At 34.6% G+C, this 24,413-nt stretch overlaps 1 protein-coding gene across 5 annotated transcripts in view; it reads right to left on the reverse strand.

Moving 5' to 3' along the window:
• LOC149800272 (kelch-like protein 5) overlaps nt 1–24,413 on the reverse strand; it is a 295,329-nt gene that overhangs the window by 169,676 nt on the left and 101,240 nt on the right. Inside the window, exon 1 of one of the 5 annotated variants that reach the window (XM_089959844.1) lies at nt 15,927–20,129. The exons of 3 other annotated variants lie outside the window; for them this stretch is intronic. In XM_089959844.1, the coding sequence (XP_089815970.1) occupies nt 15,927–16,060 (134 nt within the window). In that variant the 5' untranslated portion in view covers nt 16,061–20,129. Of the gene's footprint in view, nt 1–15,926; nt 20,130–24,413 lie in introns of those variants that run through there. One more of the 5 variants, XM_089959845.1, reaches the window with a different exon arrangement.

Here is a 24,413-nt window from a genome sequence, read left to right on the forward strand (position 1 = left end):
ATATTGCTACGATGTCTGCAATGTGTCAGTTTACAGTGATGTCTAGCACTGGGACATCATGCCGCAGACATGTAGCATGATGTTCCATCCAGTCACATTATCCTGACACCAAGCCGACCAGTCCTAACACTAACCTCTTAATATTTTTAGCATATAAAACAGGATATAATCAGACACAAAACTCAAAAAATTCAAAACATGCTTAGTATCTTTAAAGATGTATAAACTTGGTAGGTACGTAGAAATACAAACAATTCAATAACAGTGAAAAGTTACAGATGATAAAGATTTCAAAACTTGATCCTGGCTTCAAATTTTGTAGTTATGTGACCACAGTACCACTCAGATTTCAAAAAACTTTCAACCTGAGTACATATTCCACCCAAAAGTGTGACCTAGTAAAATTTTCATAACGAAAAATTTGACATCAGTATCTCAATAGTAAAACTTGAAATAAATACTGATTATACTCACTTATCAGTCCATCTAACTGCAAACAACACTGACCCTGATCTGCCATTGCATGGTGTGTCAGCAGATCAGGGTCTATGATGTTCAACTGATTACACCTAACAAACTGCACTGATTCAGATCCACTGGTGTAGCATGTGATGGCAGATCAGGGTATATGCAGTTTGACCGAAATGATCAACAGGTAGACAGAACATCTTGTTACAAAACAGGTTTAATGAAATTTTTGTAACCTAGTTTCCAATAATCAACAGATACAAATATTAAGGCAAGTCTTTATTCAAAATTAAAACTTTATTCAAAATTAAAACATTTTATGAAAGTGGGACCTCATCTGCCACTGCAATGTGAGAAATCTCAACCTGAATCTCAAAACACAAAAATCTTAAGTTCTGATACACAGAATACACCTACATTATCAAAATTTGATAGATGCAAGTCAAGAAAATCTGTGTGTTTTGGATTTTTAACATAGCTTTAACAATTTTTCAGTCATATCACTACGATGTCTGCAGTGTGGCAGTTTATAGTGATGTCTAGCACTGGGGCATCATGCCACAGACATGTAGCATGATGTCCCACCCAGTCACATTATCATGACACCAGGCCGAACAGTCCTAACACTAATCTCTTAATGCTGAGCGCCAAGCGAGGCAGCTGTTAGTACCATTTTTGTAAGTCTTTGGTATGACTCAGCCAGGGTTCGAATCCACGACCTCCCAATGCGGACACTCGAACCACTAGGCCACCAGAGCGGTTCAAGAAAATCTGTAACATCTATGACTAAAACTTTACTCAAAGTTAAAGACTGTCAATGTTTTCGAACTTTGAACCTGAGTTTAAGCTTTACTTTCTTGTTCAAAAACATTTGAGAATATGCTATATACACTGTACTCATTTTTAAATCTAAACCAACTGATGACTGTACAGTGGTCTGTGTTTATTTTACATCAATATACTACTTGATATGGGCCTTGGTGCTAGATGAAACTTTCTTAGAACTTATCATTTTATAAGCTGAAAGTAAAATATACCAGTAGACTATTTCCGTGTTAACTTCAAGAGATATCTAACCATACTACATGTAGGAAGCAAAACTTAAGTACCAGTAAATATAATGTTCACTGAAGCCAAATATTATCAACACTGTAAATTTTTATTCTTTTTAATATCTTAAAAATTTGGCATTTTCATAATTTCATAATTTCATAATTTCAACCAGCTTTCCTATGTAAATGTATAAACATTCTGTCATAAAATGAATTTAGTGATATAAATATTCTGTGGCATATGTATTTAGTTTGTGGGTCTTTAAAAACTTTGTTTTATTTTTCAATTTTGTCTTTTATTTTTGCACCTTTCACAACCTCACATGAGTGAATAAATATTTTCTTAAGAAAAAAATTATCAAAGCAGTTTTTTGCCAAAACTAAATATGTTCCCAAGGACTGAACTTTTTTTTACCTCATTGTGTTTTTATACCTTAGATGAGATACGTATCAAATGAAGACAAAAAATTCATCCTGATCAAGACAAAAATATTTATGAAGACCACATACAATACTGCATATGAACTGACCAACAAACAAAGGCACTGACAATTGAAACACTTGGCTTGTTCCTTGAAGAATAAAAATAATTGCCAACAACCTCACATTCAATGAACCAAGGTGACACAACTCTGGAAGACCTAATGCACAACAAGGTAAGTGAATCCAACAGGGCTCCAGCCTATCTCAAGGGAGAGAAATACTTTCTTAGAGTTCTATCAAGTCAACTATGAAAATAACAACATCTCACTTACTTGGCTTCACCACAAGCTGGATTTACAATAATGTCATGCTTTAATTTTGAAGCATCATTTCCCACTGTCAACCAAGAAAAACCACAAAGTACTGAGGAAATTTATCAGTGATTATGAACTGCTCACACTTCCATCTTTTGACTTTTCTTTCCTTCACGACTAAACTATTTTCAGATTAACGACTTTATAAAAGTAATAAAAAACATCTCATTGCCAGAAAAGGCTTTGAAAAGATTAACTCAATACATTATTCGTGACTAATTAACTTCCCACTGATGAGAAATTATCATAACCATCAATCAAGATGCCAAGTAATTATTTTAAGACTCAGCATCCAACACTAGGGGGCACCTAGGAGTTGATAGCTTGTTAATTGGCCTTTCCCTACAAGATACAGATTATGGGAGCTAGAATTGTTCACTATCTCTCCACTGCTGGACAGCCATAGATTACTAAGCTGATTCTTGGCACAGTCTGTGACCACCACGGATCAAAATGTTTATCAAGAAGACTACAATCCTTCACACACAATCTCTTCAACTGTTTATCACTACAAGTCCTCTAAGGAAGTGCTGAAACTTGAAACCAGGATGTTGTATGTTTTTAATGTTTGGCTTTAATAATGACTTCCCGCTTAATTAAAAGAAAGAACCCAAGATGATTTGAGCCAACTTCACCTTTACTAATAGAATGATCTTGTTTCTACTGACATATGTATTATACAATGTTTACACTAATTTTGTTCAAACACATGTATTTGTACTATTTGATAAAGTGTTACTAAATGGTAAATATTAGAAGATTCTTTCAAAACTGTTCAGGTGAAAGTACAAGCTTTGTTGTAAGTACAAAATCCAGTTGATGTACATTGTGTATCTGCCAAATAAACAAACTCCTCCTTAATTTGCAAGGCCCCATGTGGCCAAGTGTCTAAGGTGCTTGCCTTCACAGACCACTCACATGTCTGACCTCTGTCAACACAAGTTCAAGTCTTGGCTCAACCAACATGGGCATGTGAGAAAGCATGCCAGTAGCTTTCCATGGGTTGCTGATTATTCCCTGTGTCAATTCTAATTCTTTTTATATTATACTTTATTAAACCACACTTTATTTCTCATTTTCTCATGAAATTATACGTCCTACTTTCGCCTTTCTGCTTGTAATCAACAACATTTGACATGATCTTTGTGTGTCCACAGATAACGTATCATCACAGAAAAGAAATGTACATCCAATAAGTTTTTTGTTATATTGTACGCCTGCACATGTGATATTGTAAATACTGAATAAAAATATATGAAAAACAAAAAAAAATTTGCACAATCACTGGCGCTGTATTAACAATTAAGGTTGAAAGTAAGTCAGGTGTAAGGGCTACTTGATCAGGCTATTGTTTACACTGGCTATAATCAGTGCCAGTGATGGGTCCAGCTTTGTTTTATTTCATGCTTAACCTCTGGCTATTTCCCAACTCCTAGCCTGAAATCATTTGGGTTCTTCCTTACCAGAAATGGCAGCCATTGACAAAATCTGGTAATTGTAGATGGCAGAGAAAGCAAGTTCATGTGCAGAAACCAATTTACTTCTTTCACTCAGAGCTACTGTGCACTTTGACCTTTTGAGTCTGAAATCAATAGTGTTCTTCCTTACCCCAAATACAAGCCATCAACCAAGTCTAGTAACTGTAGATGGTGGAAAATTCAGATTACTGCCTAAAAACTGTTTTTCTTCTTTCAGCCAGTAAACTTGACCTTTTGGTCACAAAATCAGCTGGGTTCTTCCTTACCAAGTGTTAGCCATCCACCAAGTTTGGTAATGGTAGATGGTGACAACAGTTTTTGTGCTGAAACCATCTTGGTATGAGACTAATGAACACAGAACATCATAATTTAATGCACTCTGACAGGCGTATATGAAAATTAAATTTGTAACCAAACATTTGTCTCTGTTTTCAAACTAGAGGGGTTTCAATTTACTGAATGATTTTCATTGTTAGAGTTTCAAGGCTCACTGGAGAACAAAGCTTCTAATCATAAAATCGAAGTTTGTGAGCCTTTCATCTTTTATCAACAATGAAATCAAATACCATGCACTCACATATACTGAATTCAACTGCACACAATGCAGATTCCAAAATACCAACACATACCACGCAGATATGGGTTATAATGTTGTTTGTTCTACTGATAAGTCCATGTGAACTACATCTACTGGTGTATAATGTGGCAGCAGATCTGGCTCTATGCTGTCTGCAGTTGGATATCAAGATAAATAAGAATTACTGCTTTAAATTCTACGGGTTTTTCAGTTCTAAATCTACCTATTAATCTTGGCTGATGGTAAAATCTGCTTTCATCCAATTCCATGCATTTAGGATTTTTCAGGTTCAAGTCTGTGAGTTCTGGCAAAATATTAAATGAAATCTAGTAAATTTATGTCATATTTTTTTCTTCCATGTCCAAACACACCCATGGTGCTACTCAAAAGTTTTCTTATACCTGGTTTAAAACAAATTTTAATATGGGGAGATTTTTAAACTAAGTGACTTCATCATTCCTTCAATTTGTTTGTGCATAGTGGGGATAGATGGGTAGGGTATTTTGTAAGATACCCAATCTGGTCAGGTACCCATCTAGCCCAGGAAAACGCTGGGAAGAACCAATGACCCACAGTAGCTACTGGCAAGCTTTCTCACATAACCACATTGGTCAAGCCTGAGACTCAAACCCAGGCTGACAGAGGCGGATACTAGTGATTCATAATGGTGTGCAATTTAGAACACTTGGCCAATGAAGGCACCATATATATATATATATATATATATATATATATATATATATATATATATATATATATACAGTATATATATATATATATATATATATATATATATATATATATATAATGAAGAACACAAGTTGGAAAGTTGAAGTACTGATATAATTATACAACGTCCATAAATGAATACATACGAGCCACAATACCTCAGGTGGTAGAGTGTTAGACTCATAATCCAAGGGTCACAATTTTCAACACCCACCCAGAACAGTCCAAGTTGGCTGTCTTGGTGTGTCCATTTGAATGGCACTTAGTACCATTTCCTCCCCATCATACTGCCATTAATAATATGTTACAAGAGCTGTTAAAACAAACCAAATTCTCCAGTGCAGGTCAAACACACCCAACTTCTCTGTGTGATAATTCTTTCAAAGAAGGGGGTGGAGGTGGAGCCTGAAACAGAATGATGACTTCAAACCCTCAATTTCATGCATTTGCTAACCTGATATTATTCCTCTCTCATTTGCCAACAGAAACATACACGGTTCTCCTTTCCTATGTGAAAGAACACAGATAACAACAGCAGTATTTAATTTTGCAGTCAACAAATTCAACAGCAGTAACTGACACTAGAAGGATTCAAATATATAAAGCAAAACACACAACTCTTTTAACACCCACTCAGTCTGGGCATGTAGAAATACTTTATTTCCAAAGGATTCAAATATATAAAGCAAAACACATGACTCTTTTAACACCCACTCAGTCTGGGCATGTAGAAATACTTTATTACCAAGCACAGCTTATAATAAACAGCCTATTTGCACATTTTCGCAAAGACTAAAAACAAATAAAAAAAATCTATGCACTATTATGAGGTATCCTTAGTCTCACATCAACAGAGACAACCCTTGTAATTGGAAAACTGACCACTGTTTTTGTCCTGGCAAATCTTTGTATTTTGTAGCAGAATAATTATGGCTATAATCTCTAATAGTGGTCATTATATTTTGGAAAATTGTTATACTAAAGCTTGTACCATTTGTTTCCAAATTGGAATTATGGTTTTCAAAACAAATAGGAAAAACACCAGTATAATAAGCCCATCTTGTGCATACTGTAAGATCAAATTAAATTACATTCCAATACTTATAAATTCATATTAATATATGTAACACATAAACAAGAACCTCTTTCATGCTAGGTTGTTTGATTTTTTAAATATATTAAAAAATATTAAAATACGTTTTTATCTACTGCAACTAATTCCTATATATGACCATCATGTGACCTACAGCAGGTTTTTGTACTATCCACAATAGAGGAGTTCAACAATTTTTTGTGATGAAGGCTGACTTTGGCAGTTTTCTCTGTGAATAATGGGTGACATCTTCTAATGTATTCTTACCAATGAAAATCTTTCTCCACAGGTGAGTTTTAAACAAATGTTACTCGAGATATTAGCATCAACAATTTAATGAATAGTGAAATCAGGTTGTTGTTGTTGTTGTTTTATGGTTTAACGCCATTTTTCAGCACAAGAGAGGCTATACATGGCGGCCAGTATAAATGGTGGAGGCAGAACCCGGGAAAATCCCGGAAAGAACCACCTACCCACGAGAAGCTACTGGCAAGCTTTCCCACATAACTACATTGGCCGACTCTGAGACTCGAACCCACTCAGAGGTGAGATGGCAGTGATCTGTAATGGTGAGCGCTTTAGACCACTCAGCCACTCGGGACCCTTTGAAATCAGGTTCTCCCAATATTCAACAATCTGAATCACACATGTAACTCATCAATGCCATTCCCAATGATAATCAAGCCATTCTTCCATACCCTGAAAAAAGTAGAAGTCTCTCGCTCTTATCTTGTAATTGGATAACCACAAATGTATCTTGACACAAAGTTCTTTTAAATGATGTCTGGAAATTACATGACATGAAAAAATCATTGTAAAAAAAAGTTTGATGTCAATTAAAAAACAAATTTTTTTCCAATGGCATGCATAAAATACAGTAAACATGAGAAAACAAGCAATCCAGGATTGAACCAGAGGTTTTAATCTTGCAAAATTAGTGCCAAAACCAGAGTGTAAATAAATCTCCAATTACACCCTTTCACTATATCCTGCTCCAATTCAATGCCTTGCTGTAAAAATCTGTTTGCTTTTTCTTGTTTTCTTTCTTCCTGCTGTTTTTTCATTTTGGTGTGTGTAAATATGCCATATCATATGATGGTATCTTTAAGAGTAATTACTGTATTTTCCCCATGATAACCTTAGAAGCCAGCCAGAAGTTGAGAACTGTCATATCTTCTGATGTACCATATATACTTGCTTACAAATTGGGTCTAACTGCAAACTATATAGATCCTGCATAATGTGCCAGCAGATCAGGGTCTTTGTTGTTTGTTCTACTCATTACTTCAAACAAACTGCCAGTGCATTATGTGATGGCAGATCTGTGTCTATGCAGCTTGCAGTTGAATCCAACTTATATGTGAGTACATACGTTTATACTGATCATCAGATAAATACAGTAAAGTGACAGAGATTGTTTTATTTTTTATTTTTCCCAGCTCTAATTGGTCAGCATTTATTAGTCTAATTTATAGTTGCCTTGCAACATCTGGACTTAATCCATCAAGCCCCATCACTCATGCATACATCTGATATGAGTCTTCATAGGGTCAGAATGTTCATCAACCAATAACCTCAGCTTTTCTATCTGCTTCTTCACTTCTGATGTTAAATTCATGTCGCCCTAAAACATGATGATTACCCTCACCCCATGCATATTCCTGAATACTGTATGAGGCAACATATGAAACCATCCTTTTGCCTTTGTATGTGTCCTTTCACCCCCAATGATGGTCTACACTGTTTAAAAGAATGAGCACCCAAAAACTTGACATAGTATTTTAAGGTCTTGACCTTCTTTCCTTCATTTTTATATTTTCTTTTGCAGATATCAAAAACTGCTTAGTACTGTATAACCAGGATTTTGTTAATGTGCCATTACATACATATGTGTGTGTGTGCATACATGCATGCATGAACACATACATATATACATACATACATACATAAACACACACACACACACACACACATACATAAGAAATGACACATGAATTAATGTATTTGCATATAAGATTGATAAATGCAGATGCTGGTAATTATCAGCATTTGCATTTAAAGCAAATAGCACAGATTACCAGCACTTGTGCAGTGTATGTAATTCTTTCAACATGCATTGACTGATTTACTTAACATTCAATCCTGGCCAACGTATGTCATTATTATGACAACTCAGGTTCATAAACCATTGGCAGGTTCACGTTTTCTTGATAAATGCTATACAAAATGAGAAATTTAACAAAGAAATGATGTATTTTACACTGATATTGAAAGGGTCAACTGAATCGATAAAAATTCATTGAAAATTGTACAACTGGGATTTCTCTATGTTAAGCACTCTTCTAAATCACTACCCTTTTAAATTCCTAGAATGTCAGAAATATATTGCATATACAGCCCCTGTTGTAATATACCATATCCCCTCGCTTATAAGATGAGTCCAACTGCAAACTGCACAGACACACATCTGCCATTGCATAATGTGCAAGCAGATCTAGGTCTGTGCAGTTTGTAAGGAATAATCAGTAGAACAAACAACATTGACCCAGATCTGCATGTGCATATGACTGAAAAATTATTAAAGCTACATTAAAATCCAAATCACACACACACACACACACACACACACACACACACACACACACACACACACACAGAGTTGGTCAAATATTAAATCAAATAACTACCCAAATATTGGTCATGGAAAGAGCAGGTTACAGAAACAAAAATGCGGTTAAATATGGTCTATCAATCTGAGACAAATTAGCACTTAATCTCTAAGACACCAATACACACAGAGAATGCTTTAAATTATTTGTGATTGGTGAAATATCAAAATATTTGCCAGTAAAATCCATAAAAAAAACTAACAAGAACATTGATGATATAATGATGTCTTGGTTTTCTTTGTGACATAGTCCCACAGGAAATTTTATCTTTCATTAAAATCCACAATAAACTACCAGGAAAACTGATACTACGGTGATGTCATAATGGTCTGTGTGCCAGTCCCAGAAAGAATTTTATCTGACAACAAAATCCACAATAAACTACCAGGAACATCAACACTATAGCAATTATGTAATGATGTGATATAGTCCCATGGGAAATTTTATCTGACAACAAAATCCAGAATAAACTACCAGGAACATCAACACTATAGCAATTATGTAATGATGTGATATAGTCCCATGGGAAATTTTATCTGACAACAAAATCCAGAATAAACTACCAGGAACATCAATAATATAGGGATCATGTAATGATGTGATATAGTCCCATGGGAAATTTTATCTGACAACAAAATCCGCAATAAACTACCAGGAACATCAATACTATAGGGATCATGTAATGATGTGATATAGTCCCATGGGAAATTTTATCTGGCAACAAAATCCACAATAAACTACCAGGAACATCAATACTATAGCAATCATGTAATGATGTGATATAGTCCCATGGGAAATTTTATCTGGCAACAAAATCCACAATAAACTACCAGGAACGTCAATACTATAGGGATCATGTAATGATGTGATATAGTCCCATGGGAAATTTTATCTGGCAACAAAATCCACAATAAACTACCAGGAACATCAATACTATAGTGATTTATCTGGCAACAAAACCCACTATGAATTACCAGGCACATCAATACTATAGTGATCATGTGATGATGTGATATAGTCCCATGGGAAATTTTATCTGGCAACAAAACCCACAATAAACTACCAGGAACATCAACACTATAGTGATTTGTCTGGCAACAAGACCCACAATGAAATACCAGGAACATCAATACTATAGTGATCATGTAATGATGTGACATAGTCCCATGGGATTTTTTTTTTTCTGGCAACAAAATCCACAATAAACTACCAGGAATATCAATACTATAGCAATCATGTAATGATGTGACATAGCCCCATGGGAAATTTTATCTGGCAACAAAACCCATAATAAGCTGCCAGGCACACTAATGATATAGTAATGTCATGATTTTTTATGTGACATACTCCTGCAGGGACATTTATTTTTAACAATTTCTCAACAAAACATTTCTAAAATATATTAGAATTGAGACAAAAGTTTTGTATTTAAATATCAGAACATGATTTTACTGTCTAAATTATTAGTTTTTCAACTAAGGTATCAGTTTCACTGGTTCCACTGATGCACAGTGATAAAACTCAGTGTGCACAAGTTAAACAACCTTTATTATATACTCAATCTGTTAAAACCATTAACCCATAAACAGTCACATGAAAGTTAAAATAGTAGGCAACCCCTCTCTCCTGCAGGCCAAAACATGACTAATTCAGAGTACCCCAAGCAGAAATAGAAGAGATAAGGAATTGATTCAGCCCCCACAGGAGATCTGTTTCCCCACTCCTGCTGAACTTGTATCTCATTTTCCACATTCCCATGTCAGATAACAAACTCAAACTGCAAATTACAAAGATACACTCACAGATTCTTAATGCATGAGTTGAAAGTACCTGTAAGCCTAACAAATTTCTATTTATAAAAAAATGACCCAATAAACTACAAACAAATTTTCTTTTGTCACAGGGTTTTATGTGAATAGAAATATGTAAATACAACTGAGATCCTGCCAATATGATGTAACTGAAGGGCAAAGATTGAAATAACAAAAGAAAAAGAAAATAAATAAAAAAGGGGCCATAACTGTGTAAATTTTGCCACAAAACATGACCTAGATTTTCCTAATTGTTATGCTTCATGCTATATCATCTCAGATCTGGTTTAATTGCAGCAAGTCCTTGAACTGAGCTGAACAAAATGATGATGGAAATGAAAGGGGAAACTGTCAAACAGAGAAGCCCATAAAATCTGATTTGAAATTTTACAAATCAAACTTAATCAGGAGTTTCTTAATGATAAGTCGCACATAAAATTTGGATGGAATACAGAAGTGAACCTAAACTGCTACAGAAGGGCAAAGTTCTAAATTAAACAGGGACCATAACTCTGTAAATGGTCAAATACGGTGAAAACTTCAAAAAAAGAAATTTTTCATGCTTTTAATGGCTATTATGTTTTATTAAAAATCTGTTTCTCTGGGAGAGTTTACTCCAAATAATTTTTTTAAAAATTAACTGTTAAAATTAGCAAAGAATAATAATGTCCAAAATTAAGGACTGCATTACTTCCCTTGAATAAGGCTAACTTTGCTGTTATTTGTGACATCTTTCTAGAATGATCCAACCAGTCATTTATAAGGCCCTTGTACTTTTTTGTTACCTCTGTGAAACGTCTCACACAGTGATATCAGTTTCTAAAAATAGCAATTTGGACAAGGCGAACCGGCATAATGTCATTTAGTCTTCTTTTCTGTTATTATTCTTATTATTGTTCTTACTGAAAACCATGTACCAGACGTTTAATTTGTTCATCTGAATACAGATGTGCATTCCAATATTTAGTTACAGTGGTGCTTAAGACTGCAAACTGTATAAATCATATAATCAGATTTGATGAATCTTTCTAGTACAGTATAATACACAAACTGCTTGCATTTAATCACCGATAGATATACCCTGAATATTTTTAGATGAAAACTCCAAGGGAACTGCCAGCCCCCCCCCCCCAATTAAATACTGTCAATAAAGTATTCTTATATGTGATTCATGTTTTAACAATGAGACAAAGAGGGGTGCAAGTACAAAATTGACTATTTCTTATATTTTGTTTAGTGGATAAAATTACACTCTGCTTAGTTGATGTGATATTAGGCATGTAGAATCTAGAAATGTTGCATATATATTCCATACATTTAAAAACAATGTATCAATGTTTGTTTGTTCAGTTTTTTTTAAAAAAATTTTATAGTATGCCATAGTGATTTTATTAACCTTTTCTGATTCTGATGTGTTAATTGGTAACAAACTTACGAAAAGAGGAGAGAAAATTTATATGTTTATTTCAATGTCTGTTTTACAAACAAATCATAGTTTTGAATGACAGTTTAGATTCTAGACACTATAAGCCTGGATGACTGCTAAGATAGTCTAGACACTCTAGGTCTGGATGACTGTTAAGGTAGTCATGACACTCTAGGTCTGGATGACTGCTAAGGTAGTCTAGACACTGTGGATGACCAATAAATCTCTATAAATCTAATGATTTAAGTGTGCATATAACTTCAAAGGACTATGAAACTAGAATATTTACCAACCAAGAAAATCATTACAGTATTTCCTTATTATAATAATAATGTACAGTCTGTGCATATGACAAATACAGGGAACGCATTAGTTGGGCTTTGTTAGGTATATTTAATTTGTCTTGTGTGTTGGCTTTTGTCCATGATTATTTATTTTTAAATTCAGAGTACGAGTTTGGCCTACCTAATGTCTTTTCCTTTTACAAACAACATATATACATGGTTCCCACGCTTTTCTAAATATAAATTTCCAGGCCTTTTCCTGGTTTTTTCCAGGACAAAATTCATTTTTTCAAGGTTAACATATGACCATTACTGAATGGAATTAAACAACATTTCAGATTATAAAACATGCATTTTCCAAATCTGAAGATGTTTCTCTTTCAAGGCTCTGCAAAATATATATGTCAATAAGATCATCATGTACAAAACCACAAAATGAGTCACACAAAACAAATCTGACTATATTCCTATAAATTGGCATTTTAAGCCATTTCATTGTACAGAATACAAATTCTAACTTTGCTGACCTGCATTATGTTGCTACATAGAAACAATATAATGAGCATAAATTATTTTGTTTTCTTTCAAACCTTTAATTCCAAAGACTTCTAGAGCAATATATGTGCATGTTATACAAAGTAAACATCTCCTAAAACAGTATGAAGAAAAAAAATGCAAAGTATCAGAATCTTAACTTGTAATGAAAAACGTTTAATCCTGAATTTATGTGTGCCAATAAAATCTCAAACAAGATTTTTCAACCAACCTACACTCCTTACGATAACTTCGTTAAAAATTCCATCATTTAAAGACATTTACAAAAGGATTGAGTTAAATTTTGACAAAAGACCTTCAAAATTATAATCTGTTGTATAAATAAGGACTGAATTTTCTGTAAAATCAACTAGTCTTCTTGTAGTTCAATAAACCAGTCTCCAAACCTGTATTGATGCATGGGTTCATAGTGTTTCTTAATATATAATAAAAGGGATGACAATTTCCCATTTCTCCTGCGGTCCATTTAAGATCTGAAACCATTGCTTCAAGCGACATGTCACTGCGTAATAATTTCGTGCCAAAGATCAGCTCAGAGATTAGACATTTTGCTAATCTGGGTTTCCTCTTAATATTCCAACCCAATTTTCACAGTTGGACATTTAGGATGGAGTGTGGGTTCAGAGCAATTACATATACAAAATTTGGAATCTGCAGCCACCGTAAGATAGCTTACCAGCGGGCCAAGCAAATTTAAATTATGTTATATCGGCTTATACCTGCATGAAATCAATAGGAAAATTATTTATTTTTTCAAAAATGGCAAGTATTATAATCGTCATTTCTTTAATCCGCTGAGAGAATAGACAAAACTCAGCATAGATGAAACCTGACCCGGTACTTGCCATTTGCATTAATAGTCACATGACTTCACAAATCTCAAACAACGACATCAGAAGTTCAATAGTCATGTGATATCAACAACAAACTCCTTTCAATGTTGTTGTACAAAATTTCAATTAATATTAAATGAAAGGCTGATACCTTTTGTAAAAACCAGAAAGAACTCAACATTTTTATTTCGAGAAGAACTACAAGAAACTTGGCCAGTCTGATTCATCAAGAAGAGTAGTCTGGTTCCCTGCTTTGTATGCTCCCTGCGTGAGAAAGCACATGTCAACATGGTAGTCACGTGATACAACAAAACTCCTGAAGTTGGTCTTGGAATAAATATAGAGAATTTTGTGCCCTTTCGTTTTTGTATTTTTATTTCAAAGAATTTTTTATTTTTATCCTACAATATTTGAAATGAGGGTTGTGAGATTGTGTGCTCTCGTGCAACTAGCAATCAAAATCGCTAATACCAGCTCAAATTCATCAATGCATTAGTTTTATCGTCATTCAGCAGATTAAAGACATAACAATTTTAATGCTCGCAATTTCTGAGAAATTAATTTTCATATCGATTTCATGCAGGTATAAATCGATTTAACAACGTTTAAGTTTGCTAGCCATCTGTTAAGCAGCTATGCTTTAATGCCACCATGTTGGCCTCTTGTGATGCTAGACTTTTTTTCATACCTTCCATAAAAATTAAAAAAATACATATATCGAGCTGTGAAACAAAAAGTCTACTAGATGAATCCAATCCACTGAGCATTTGGATTGTCTCAACAAATATATTTATGGCAAGCACCCAAATGATCCATACTGCAACCTCCTAATATTCTGGTTACAACTCGATAAATTTAACTCACGATCAGTTCAGTTATGACACAATTACATAACTGTTTTGGGTGTCAATTTGTGGAGAAGAATTCCTTGGTATTTCCCGACTTTCATCAATATTTGCAAAAGTCAAGGACTTTTCACGGTAGGGAAAAAAGTTATAATTTCTCCCAACTTTTCCCCCATTTCCCGGTAGTGTGGGAACCCTGTATATAGCTATGGACATTGGTTTTTCCCTCGAGAATTCCTAGTTTACCTGCTTTTGCCTTGTTCTTTACTAAAGTTCTAGTAGTAGACCTGATATTGCTGATAACTTAGAATGTTCTAGAAATGAACTTTAGGTCCTCATCCTGGTCCTCATATTGTGACAAAGGTTTTTATATAATGGAGAATTAAACAGAAATTCTTTATCCTATCTTAATATCCTAGTGGAATCAGTCTTTTAGTTTTAATTGAACAGAATTTTTTTATTTAAATTATTCATTCAGAATACTCTGGATGTGTGTGTGATAGAACTTTCTGGATGTGTGACAGAACTTTCTCGATGTGTGATAGAACTTTCTGGATGTGAGATAGAACTTTCTGGACTATTTGGGATTTGATTCACAATTCTGTGAGTTCTTTTTTGTATTTTCACTTTGTATTTTAGGGCAATACAATATCTGTTGAATTTTACTAAACTTGCTGGTTTTTTCTCTTTTCTGTTACATAGTTTAAGACCATAGAGTTGTAACAGATCCATAACTGGAGAATTCGTTAGTTGTGGTCCATATCTGCTGACCATATTCTGTAGCTAACAGTGATTTTGTGAGAATGTTTAATACTTTAATGAATGTGTATGTGTGTCTGGGTTGGGGGAGGGGGAATATGGGAAGAAGAAAAATAATGCTAGTCCAGTCAAACATTATAAAAATTTACTACCTGCCAAGTTATAAGAAAAACTGGATCTAGATAAACCCATGCATGATAAAAAGTAATCATTGGTCTTAACTGAATTTTTTAAATCTATTTCTCTACTGAGCTGATGTTCAAATAGTATCAGGGAATTACAGACTTCTAAGAAAAAATACTTGGAAGCCATGACCTGTGTTATATCTGTGTCGTAAACAAAGCGCATTATAGTGGCATTACCCTTTATACCAGTAAATATTCCAGTACTAACATACCCATGTCATTTAGGGTCCAAATGGGGCAGAGTAACAGCCAGCTGTTCATAAAAACTGGGGTTTTTAATAGCCAGGAACTATTGCACAATAATAATCTTTTGTCAAATTGTAAGGATTGGCATGAATTATTAATTTAACTATTTGCTTACTCACCATGTTTTCTTCTGAGCAGGCTTTCTTGGAACTGTGGAAAAATTCATGCGATTATACAACGGCACTGTCACTGTTCCTATAGGGTCTTCCCACATGGTGCGTGATTTGTGATCTGCCATTTTCTTTGCCTCCATGAAATAGAATTATTTGCAACTTATTTTGCCCTGACTAACTGTGTGCTTTACTGTGCAAAACTTTATTTCAATAACTGCCCCTGGTTTAGTCAGTCGTTGTTTGTCTTGATGAGGTTACAGAGAGTGTTTTGGCAACTGAATAGTGACTTCCCTTTCTCTGAGAAAGACACCTGTTGCAACCTCAGTCTTTTGACAAATGTTTTCCTTCTCTCTAAGACTCCTGTAGATTTGTTTTCTGCCAACAATGTTAAATGTGCAAATTGGCTGCAAAGTGTGAGGACACACTCACTATTGCTCTAATGCCAAATAAATGTCGAAATAAATCTTGCTTGGGCATAACAATTATAGTCTAAGGGTAATGTTCCGAGAACTTTAACTGATATCAAATATATTTCAACACATAAACAACCCTGGATACATCTCCAAAATGTAATTAAAGCTAGCTGCTTTTTGCACTGATGGTAACAATAAAATCTCAAAAGTGTACACAAATTTCAGATGAGAATTTTAATCTTTGATAATAGTGATCTGCACTAAATTAATGCAGTTATTAATATGTTTGCTGCAACAGTTACAAAGGTTAAGTCAAATTCGTCCAGAAGAACAGCAGTCAAAAATTTATTCTACCCTTTAAACATGCTTTGCATAATATCCCAAAAGTCATTTAGCCACAATTTTCCAATGTGTCCCCCTGATTCAACCGAAAATCCTGGACTAGGTTAACCTAGTTTCTTTACTTTACATGTACTGTTTATATGTCGTTGCCAATCTGATGGTGCACAATTCAATAAAAATGCTCTGCTACGTTAACTGGCAGGCACTTGTTCTTTTCTTCACAAGTACAGTTCATATGTACCTGCCAAACTGATTCAATCTAAAATCCTGGACTATGTTAACTGGATAGGCATGTTCCGTTTTCTTCATATGTACAGTTTTATGTGTCCTTGCTACTTAATGGTACATAATGCATCTAAACTCCGTCATTAATAAAAATCAGTTCTCCTTTATTTTCCATCTCCAGAAATAATATTACGCTGAAAATCCTGCTGATGCTATCAATAGTATTTAAGTGTTTATAAAGCCATGAAATATTCTCTGCATGAATCCCTTATAAAAGATACCACATAAATACAACCTGGAAAAAAAATCCCTTCAGATCAGGAAAAGCTGCACAGACAATAAACACCATCTGTAGACGTCCTCTTGAAATTATTGCTTTAAAAAATTGATGGTACTGCTGCATAGAGGTCCTCTATTGAAGTTGACACTTAAAGAATGTTATCTATGAAAACTGAATCTATCAGGAAGATAAAATATCAAGCAATAAGGAAGTAATGATATTACCTAGCATTACTTTTCAGACTGGTTATTCAGCCATATACACATCATTCTCCATATTCTGTAAAATTCACACAGTAGATGAAGATACACAGAAGTAATTACTATTATATACTTGTACATAAATATTATAAGAATGTTAAGTCTTGTACTGGTACAAGCTGATTCGTGTCTTTCTTAATCACTCGCTGTGTAGAAGTCATTATGTCACAAATTCCAAGATAACTTATGTTTCTTTATTTAACTTCTTCAGCCTCCAAGTCTGCTAACATCTGAAAACTTTTTTCTCCCAGAAGAAAATAAATTTTCTTGCCAGAAAAAATGGGACCATGTGCACAAGTTTTACAGACAAATAAACACCAGTTGAAGAGAAGTTTGTACAAACTTTCAAATGAGTTTGTTTCTGTTCATTTTGAAAACCGATTCAAAATCTTTCCTATTCAGTAATCCGCTGACTTGCCCACTGCTTACCCAGCTGGTAACTTCCAAAAAATTATTGGTGAAAATATTCAAGTTCCAAATCTCTAACTGTGATTTTCTCACCACAATTATCAAAACTGTAAATATTCCTCTCACCTGATAAATGCAGTATCTTGGAAATTCAAAAATAGTTACCCTAGTAACAGAGTTGGAGGAACAGCTGAAGCAGTGTTATTTAGATCACTTTCTGAGATAAATTCTTGGCTGCTGAGGATGAATGGAGGATAGAAAAGCTTATCAGTTTTCGCTTCATTAACATCCAGTACTCCTAAATCTGGAGTTCTTTACATCCATCATTCATAAATATGTGTACAAGTAAACTCTTTGAAGGCGCTGTTTTCTAACATCCATAATTCCAATAATTATACCACTTTTGTCTAAACAATACATGAATCAAGAGCACTGTTTCGTTTACAAATTTTTGTGCTTATTTAAACCACATATAATAAATTCAATCAGCTAATTAAGCACAATACAGGCTATCAATAAAGGTGTTTTCACCATTACTAGGACAATCAATCATTCAGGAGACAAAACTCCAATAAATGTTTTCAGAAGAGTGTTATATTGCTTTCTACGACCTGTTCCTCGTGTAGATCAATCTGAAGTGATACGGAATCATTAAGAAAACAAGAGTAAATCATGTGATGAATTCCCTTGTTTAAAGATTTGTTCAAATTTATTTCATCACCAACCAGAGACAGAATTGATGGAAATTTTACATCAAATACTAGTGGATGCAGCAGTCACTGAGAAATAAAAGCACGCAAGAACATAGCAAGCTGGCACCATTTCTACTGCAAGATGGTCTCAACTGTACTGCAAGATCGTGTCTATTGTATGTGCAAGAGGGTGTCTATTGTACTGCAAGCTGGTATCTATTGTACTGCAAGATGGTGTCTTTTGTACTGCAAGATGATGTCTATTGTAATGGTCCAAAATAAACAAAACTTTCAATTATTGCTCAACTTGCAACTACTGAAAATTACCTCTCACAAATCATGAATAAAGATACACTAATATTGATGAAAGGTACCAACTAAACCCTGATTAGTGTGCACTAATATTGATGAAAGGTACCAACTAAACCCTGATTAGTGTGCACTAACAGTGACAGATAATTAGTTCTTCTTGATCAAGTGTAGTCCAGGATGTTTCTTCTATGTTTATTCCAAGGCATTTACTTTCTCCAAATTTCTGACTAATGACACTCTCTTGTTTCTGAAGCCAATGACCTCCACCTTCCTCCACAATGATGTACTCTCCCTTTTAGTGGATGTAAAAACTGGATGAATGCAGCGTTTGCTGTATATCCCAATTAATATACATTGAACTTAACAGGCATAAATGTTTTTGAAAGTAACAAGAATAATTGAAGCACACACAAATTCTGTGGTCCAATTGTTTTGCTGTTGGAAGATGCTGAGAATAGCTGTGTCAATTTACACAGATGCAATAAAGTGGAGTCTCAAGCTGTATAGCTGGTCTTTCACTCTTTATCTGCCTCTGTAATATTCCATATGGTTTATACACTCCTGGGATAAATAGAAACTAATAGATAACCCAGCTGCTGCTTCAGTGTAGACAAGGAATTGTATGAGAGTTCCCAGGCAGCATTCAAATGAATATATTCAACTTTTCCAGTATTTTTTCTGCAGAAATACAATTCCTGAATTGCAAACAGGGGTTGTCTTCACACAATCAACTGCACAAATAACACTTTAAAAAGCTTCTTTGATTTTGTTTGCAAATATCTGAAACTAAAACAGAAAGGAAACTATCCTGTTTTGAAATATCTGAAATTGAAGGTGAGACCATACCTGGCTACAATGACATTAATCTTCTGCAACATTTAACATTTGCAAATTTCAGACTACTCACTTCCTGTCAAATGCCAGTCACTTCCTGTGGCAACACACCAACCTATTACATATAAGTTTCTGCAACTGAATATCTCCATGCATGAAATACCTTTCAGCTCTGGACCTAAACACCTCCATGTATCAGTGGCAAAGTTCTAGCATCAGTACATTCACCCTGCAATAGACACTTAATGAAAGGACGCTATGTCGCTGGTCAGTGTAATTAATACCAAACCCTGGGGTTCATAAGAGTCAGTGAGACTGGTTTAGTGCATGGTATGCTGCAGCCAAAGCACCAATAGGCTCAGGCTACTGAAATCTGCTTCCCCTGTTCAGATATTTACTTTAAAGCTAAAACAATACTGGGGACCTATGGTGATCATGGACAAACATACTGTCATATTTCTGGTCCAAGATTATGCACCATGTCCAACAGCACTCACAGGTGAAAAAAGAATTGAAATGAGTTCTGGTGATAATCTTCTGTTGATTTTCTACAGCTCAAAATGCAAGCAACTTGTACTATATTAAGTTCCACAGGAAGGATGATAATATTAATGGTGTTCGTTTCACTTTTCTGGGTAAAACAAGGAAGAATATTACCAGAAATCAATAAATTTAAATGAAATGAAATGGCAGAATTTGGACAGTCAAATGATGCATCAATATAAGCTTAAGTTTACAAAACGAGTCTTCAATAATAACCGTCTGGGAATACATTAACTTTACAGTCATAAATTCAATAAATATATGTATTGAATGTGGCAGCAGTCCAAAAATGTCATGTGAATCGATTTCAGCTTCATTAACATTTATCAATTCACTCTTGTCTAGGTTGTGACACTAAAGCATGAATAGTCGAACAACATGTACTCTTTGTGAAGTTTCCTGCGCATCCTCCTCCTTCAAAATCCATTGATAATGAATATAAATTAGGAATAGATCCTAATTCCAAGACAATTACTCAAAAAGTTCCTTACTAACTGACATCCAGTACAAAAACCACAATTCCAATGTCAACAATTAGTTACAGCATAACTTTTCTTGTTTCCTAAAGCCTGTCTGTGGAACAAGATGAAATGTGTATAAACAGCAATTTGATGTATCCACACTTGTCTGTATTTTCTCCCAGTTTCACCACTTTCAAGAGGCAAACAAGCCAGCAGGTCTATCACATTCAACATTTCCTCACTCTCTGTTTAATCAACAAGTTATTTGACCTGCCTGCCTATAGACTAAAGCATGGGAACCATGCCCTAACACATGTACTTGTGTACTATATACATGATGAAGGGGGGGGGGTCTGAATGAATTGTTTGATAGGTCAAAAAGTCAGCTCTTTACTATTTAGTGCCTGAACCTTAATATCAGTCAAGGGACCATATGTATCTGAGGGTTATGTTTGACTATGCTATGACCATGAACTAATCTGATCCAAGTCACTTTGACTATGCTCTGACCATGAACAAATCTAATTCAAGTCACTTTGACCATTCTCTGACCATGAACCAGTCTAATTCAAGACACTTTGACTATGCTCTGACCATGAACCAGTCTGATTCTAGTCATTTTTGACTATGCTCTGGCCATAAACCAATCCAATTCAAGTCACTTTGACTATGCTCCTACCAGGAACCAGTCTAATTCAATTCACTTTGACTATGCTCTGACAATGAACCAATCTGATTGAAGTCACTCTGACTATGCTCTGAACATGAACTGATCTGATTCAAGTCACTCTGACTATGCTCTGACCATAAACCAATCTAATTCAAGTCACTCTGACTATGCTCTGATCATGAACCAATCTGACTGAAGTCACTTTGACTATGCTTTGACCATGAACCAATCAAATTCAAGTCACTTTGACTATTCTCTGACCATGAACCAATCAAATTCAAGTGACTTTGACTATGCTCTGACCATAAATCAATCCAATTCAAGTCACTTTGACTATGCTCTGACAATGATCCAATCTAATTCAAGTCACTTTGACTATGCTCTGACCATAAACCAATCTGATTGAAGTCATTTTGACTATGCTTTGACTATGAACCAATCAAATTCAAGTCACTTTGACTATGCTCTGACCATAAATCAATCCAATTCAAGTCACTTTGACTATGCTGACAATGATCCAATCTAATTCAAGTCACTTTGACTATGCTCTGACCATGAACCAATCTGACTGAAGTCATTTTGACTATGCTTTGACCAGGAACCAATCAAATTCAAGTCACTTTGACTATGCTCTGACCATGAACCAATCAAATTCAAGTCCATGTGACTACGCTGTGGCCAGGAACCAATCTGATTGAAGTCACTTTGACTATGCTCTGACCATGAACCAATCTGATTCAGAACCTTTATCAGTGTCTTGTCAGATCTCTGTTACATATTTATTTTAATCAGAACTTTAACCACAGGTTGGTGATTTTGAGTGCTTTAATTATGGTTATGAGATGGTGATGTGGACCAACTGAAAGTGAAACTGGGCCATACCACTGGTTAGGTAATTGTGGAAAAATAGGTGAACATCTATATATCAAAGCATCCTGCATGTCACCAAGAGAAATTAACCATTAAATAAACAAACAAAGTTAATAAAACATAATGAAACAGATTTTTTAATTAGAAATAAATTTGTTAACATTTTTTTCATTGTGAAGTTCAAAGAAAGCTCACTTTTGGCACAAAATTAGGGACATATTTTGGATCATAAAAATCTTAGTCAAACCAGTTATATCTGATCTGAGTGCCAAAACACAGCCCAGATATAAAGGACCTTAGGCAGCAAGGTGTGGATGACCCTTGGGAATGGAAGGGGATTTTCTGATACTGTTTATATACAAATAGGACTGGAGTCTGAATGAACAAACTAATTCATTTACAGCTTCCTTAAACCTTATAATTTCACATTTTCCAAAGTAAACAACTCAGGGGAAGATTGTAGTCATAGCTAAGAAAGGAACTCCTCCATCCCAACCCCACCCCACGTTAGGAGGCAGGGACATGCCCCATGATGCTCCACCTGAGAAGGTCAAATTTTTTTTAGAAGAGTGCAGTTTATGTCAAAAATTGGACTTCGTATTTGACAGATTTTACACTTTTTGGCATTTTTTGTTTTATGTTCTTGAGGATGCCTAGTTTCCTTGGATCTTCATCTATTGCAATAAGAAATTCACATGTCAAATGGCAACCAGGATACTGGATGAAGAAACCCTCTTGTTCAGGATGACAAGTGTCTTTTTGGTGATGTTACTGGCAATTGTAACAGTGAATTTTAAGAAAAATGTTACTGCAATATATACACAAGTCAATCTCTTGATGTCAGCATCACTGGTAACAGTTAACTTTGACATATGGGCTAAGCCCACAATAAATTGCTCGCCTGTGGTGGAAATGATGCCCTTGTTTGGGAGCATGATTGATTTTTAATTGGAATCTATTGGGATAATGGTCAGAGAGATATGTTAACTTGGGGTTAAGTACAGGAAAATGTCAAAATAGAGACAATCCAGAGACAACTTGTGCCATTTGAAATAAGTGTCATAAAATGAGTTTTTCCAGAAATAATTATTAATAAAGGCAGAACAGAAAGAATTATTCAAACTTCAATGGACATTTTAAATTGTTGTCAGTTAGATAAAGTTAATCCTAACTGGCTAAGCTAAATGAGGTGTGTGTGTTTCCCAGAAAAAATTCAGAGTTTAAAATAAATTACCCCCACAAAATTAGCCAGAACAAGTTTCAACAGGGAGGCAAGAAGTTGACTCCAAGAAATAAAAAGTATTTCTCGTTATAAATTGCCCAAGGGATGGGTGTTTGTAAGTTGAGGGAAATAGAAAGAGAGATTTGGCTTCATATAAAAGAGATCAAGTCTCAGAAGGCACAAAGTTTGTCTCAATCGCACACAATATGTTCACTGATATGAGTTTTCAATTATTTGTTTGAATGCATTTGTTTTAAATTCATACATTAATTTTCCTTGAGTGCAGAAATTAATTCTATTTGCATTAATTGATCTTGACTGTTATATGAATCATGTATTCAAGGAATGTCATTATAATATTTCATTGATATGAATTTGTTTGAGTTTACTCATTTGTATGTAACAGGAATCATGTATCATGGGGATTTCATGCATTATGTATAATACGAATTGTGAGAAGGGTGAATTCATCTGTTTAAATAATATGAATAAAGGAGGCTAGGAACTGATTTTACAATGGCCAGAAATGTTATGCTAATGAATTGCAATTTAGCAAGTAATGTAATTAAGATATGGAATAAGGATCATTAATTCATTTGTGTAATTAAGTTGTGAATTCTTTCAACCGAGAATCATATGCCTGGCAACGATATAGTCCAGTTAGTGATTTATAGCCAAAGTAGAATGGTTTATTGTATCTAGTCCATATAGGAATGTAGCTAACTGCTAATGAAAGACATTACTTTCATGGTAAATAAGGTTGTGTGTATCAGCTGTGAACTGACCCAAATGAGCCTTAGTTCTGTTGAATTATGACAAGATGATATCTGATGTAACAAGAGTGAAGATGATCCTACATGACAAAAAGCATGACAAATATTTAGGTTGCAAATTGATGTATTTATTTTAAAGGGGAAAAATATCTCCATATGTGAACTACACTGTGGCAAAGGAGTACAGG

This window comes from Sinohyriopsis cumingii, chromosome 5, assembly GCF_028554795.1.
Source record: "Sinohyriopsis cumingii isolate HCF-2022 chromosome 5, ASM2855479v2, whole genome shotgun sequence".
Lineage (NCBI taxonomy): Eukaryota > Metazoa > Mollusca > Bivalvia > Unionida > Unionidae > Sinohyriopsis > Sinohyriopsis cumingii.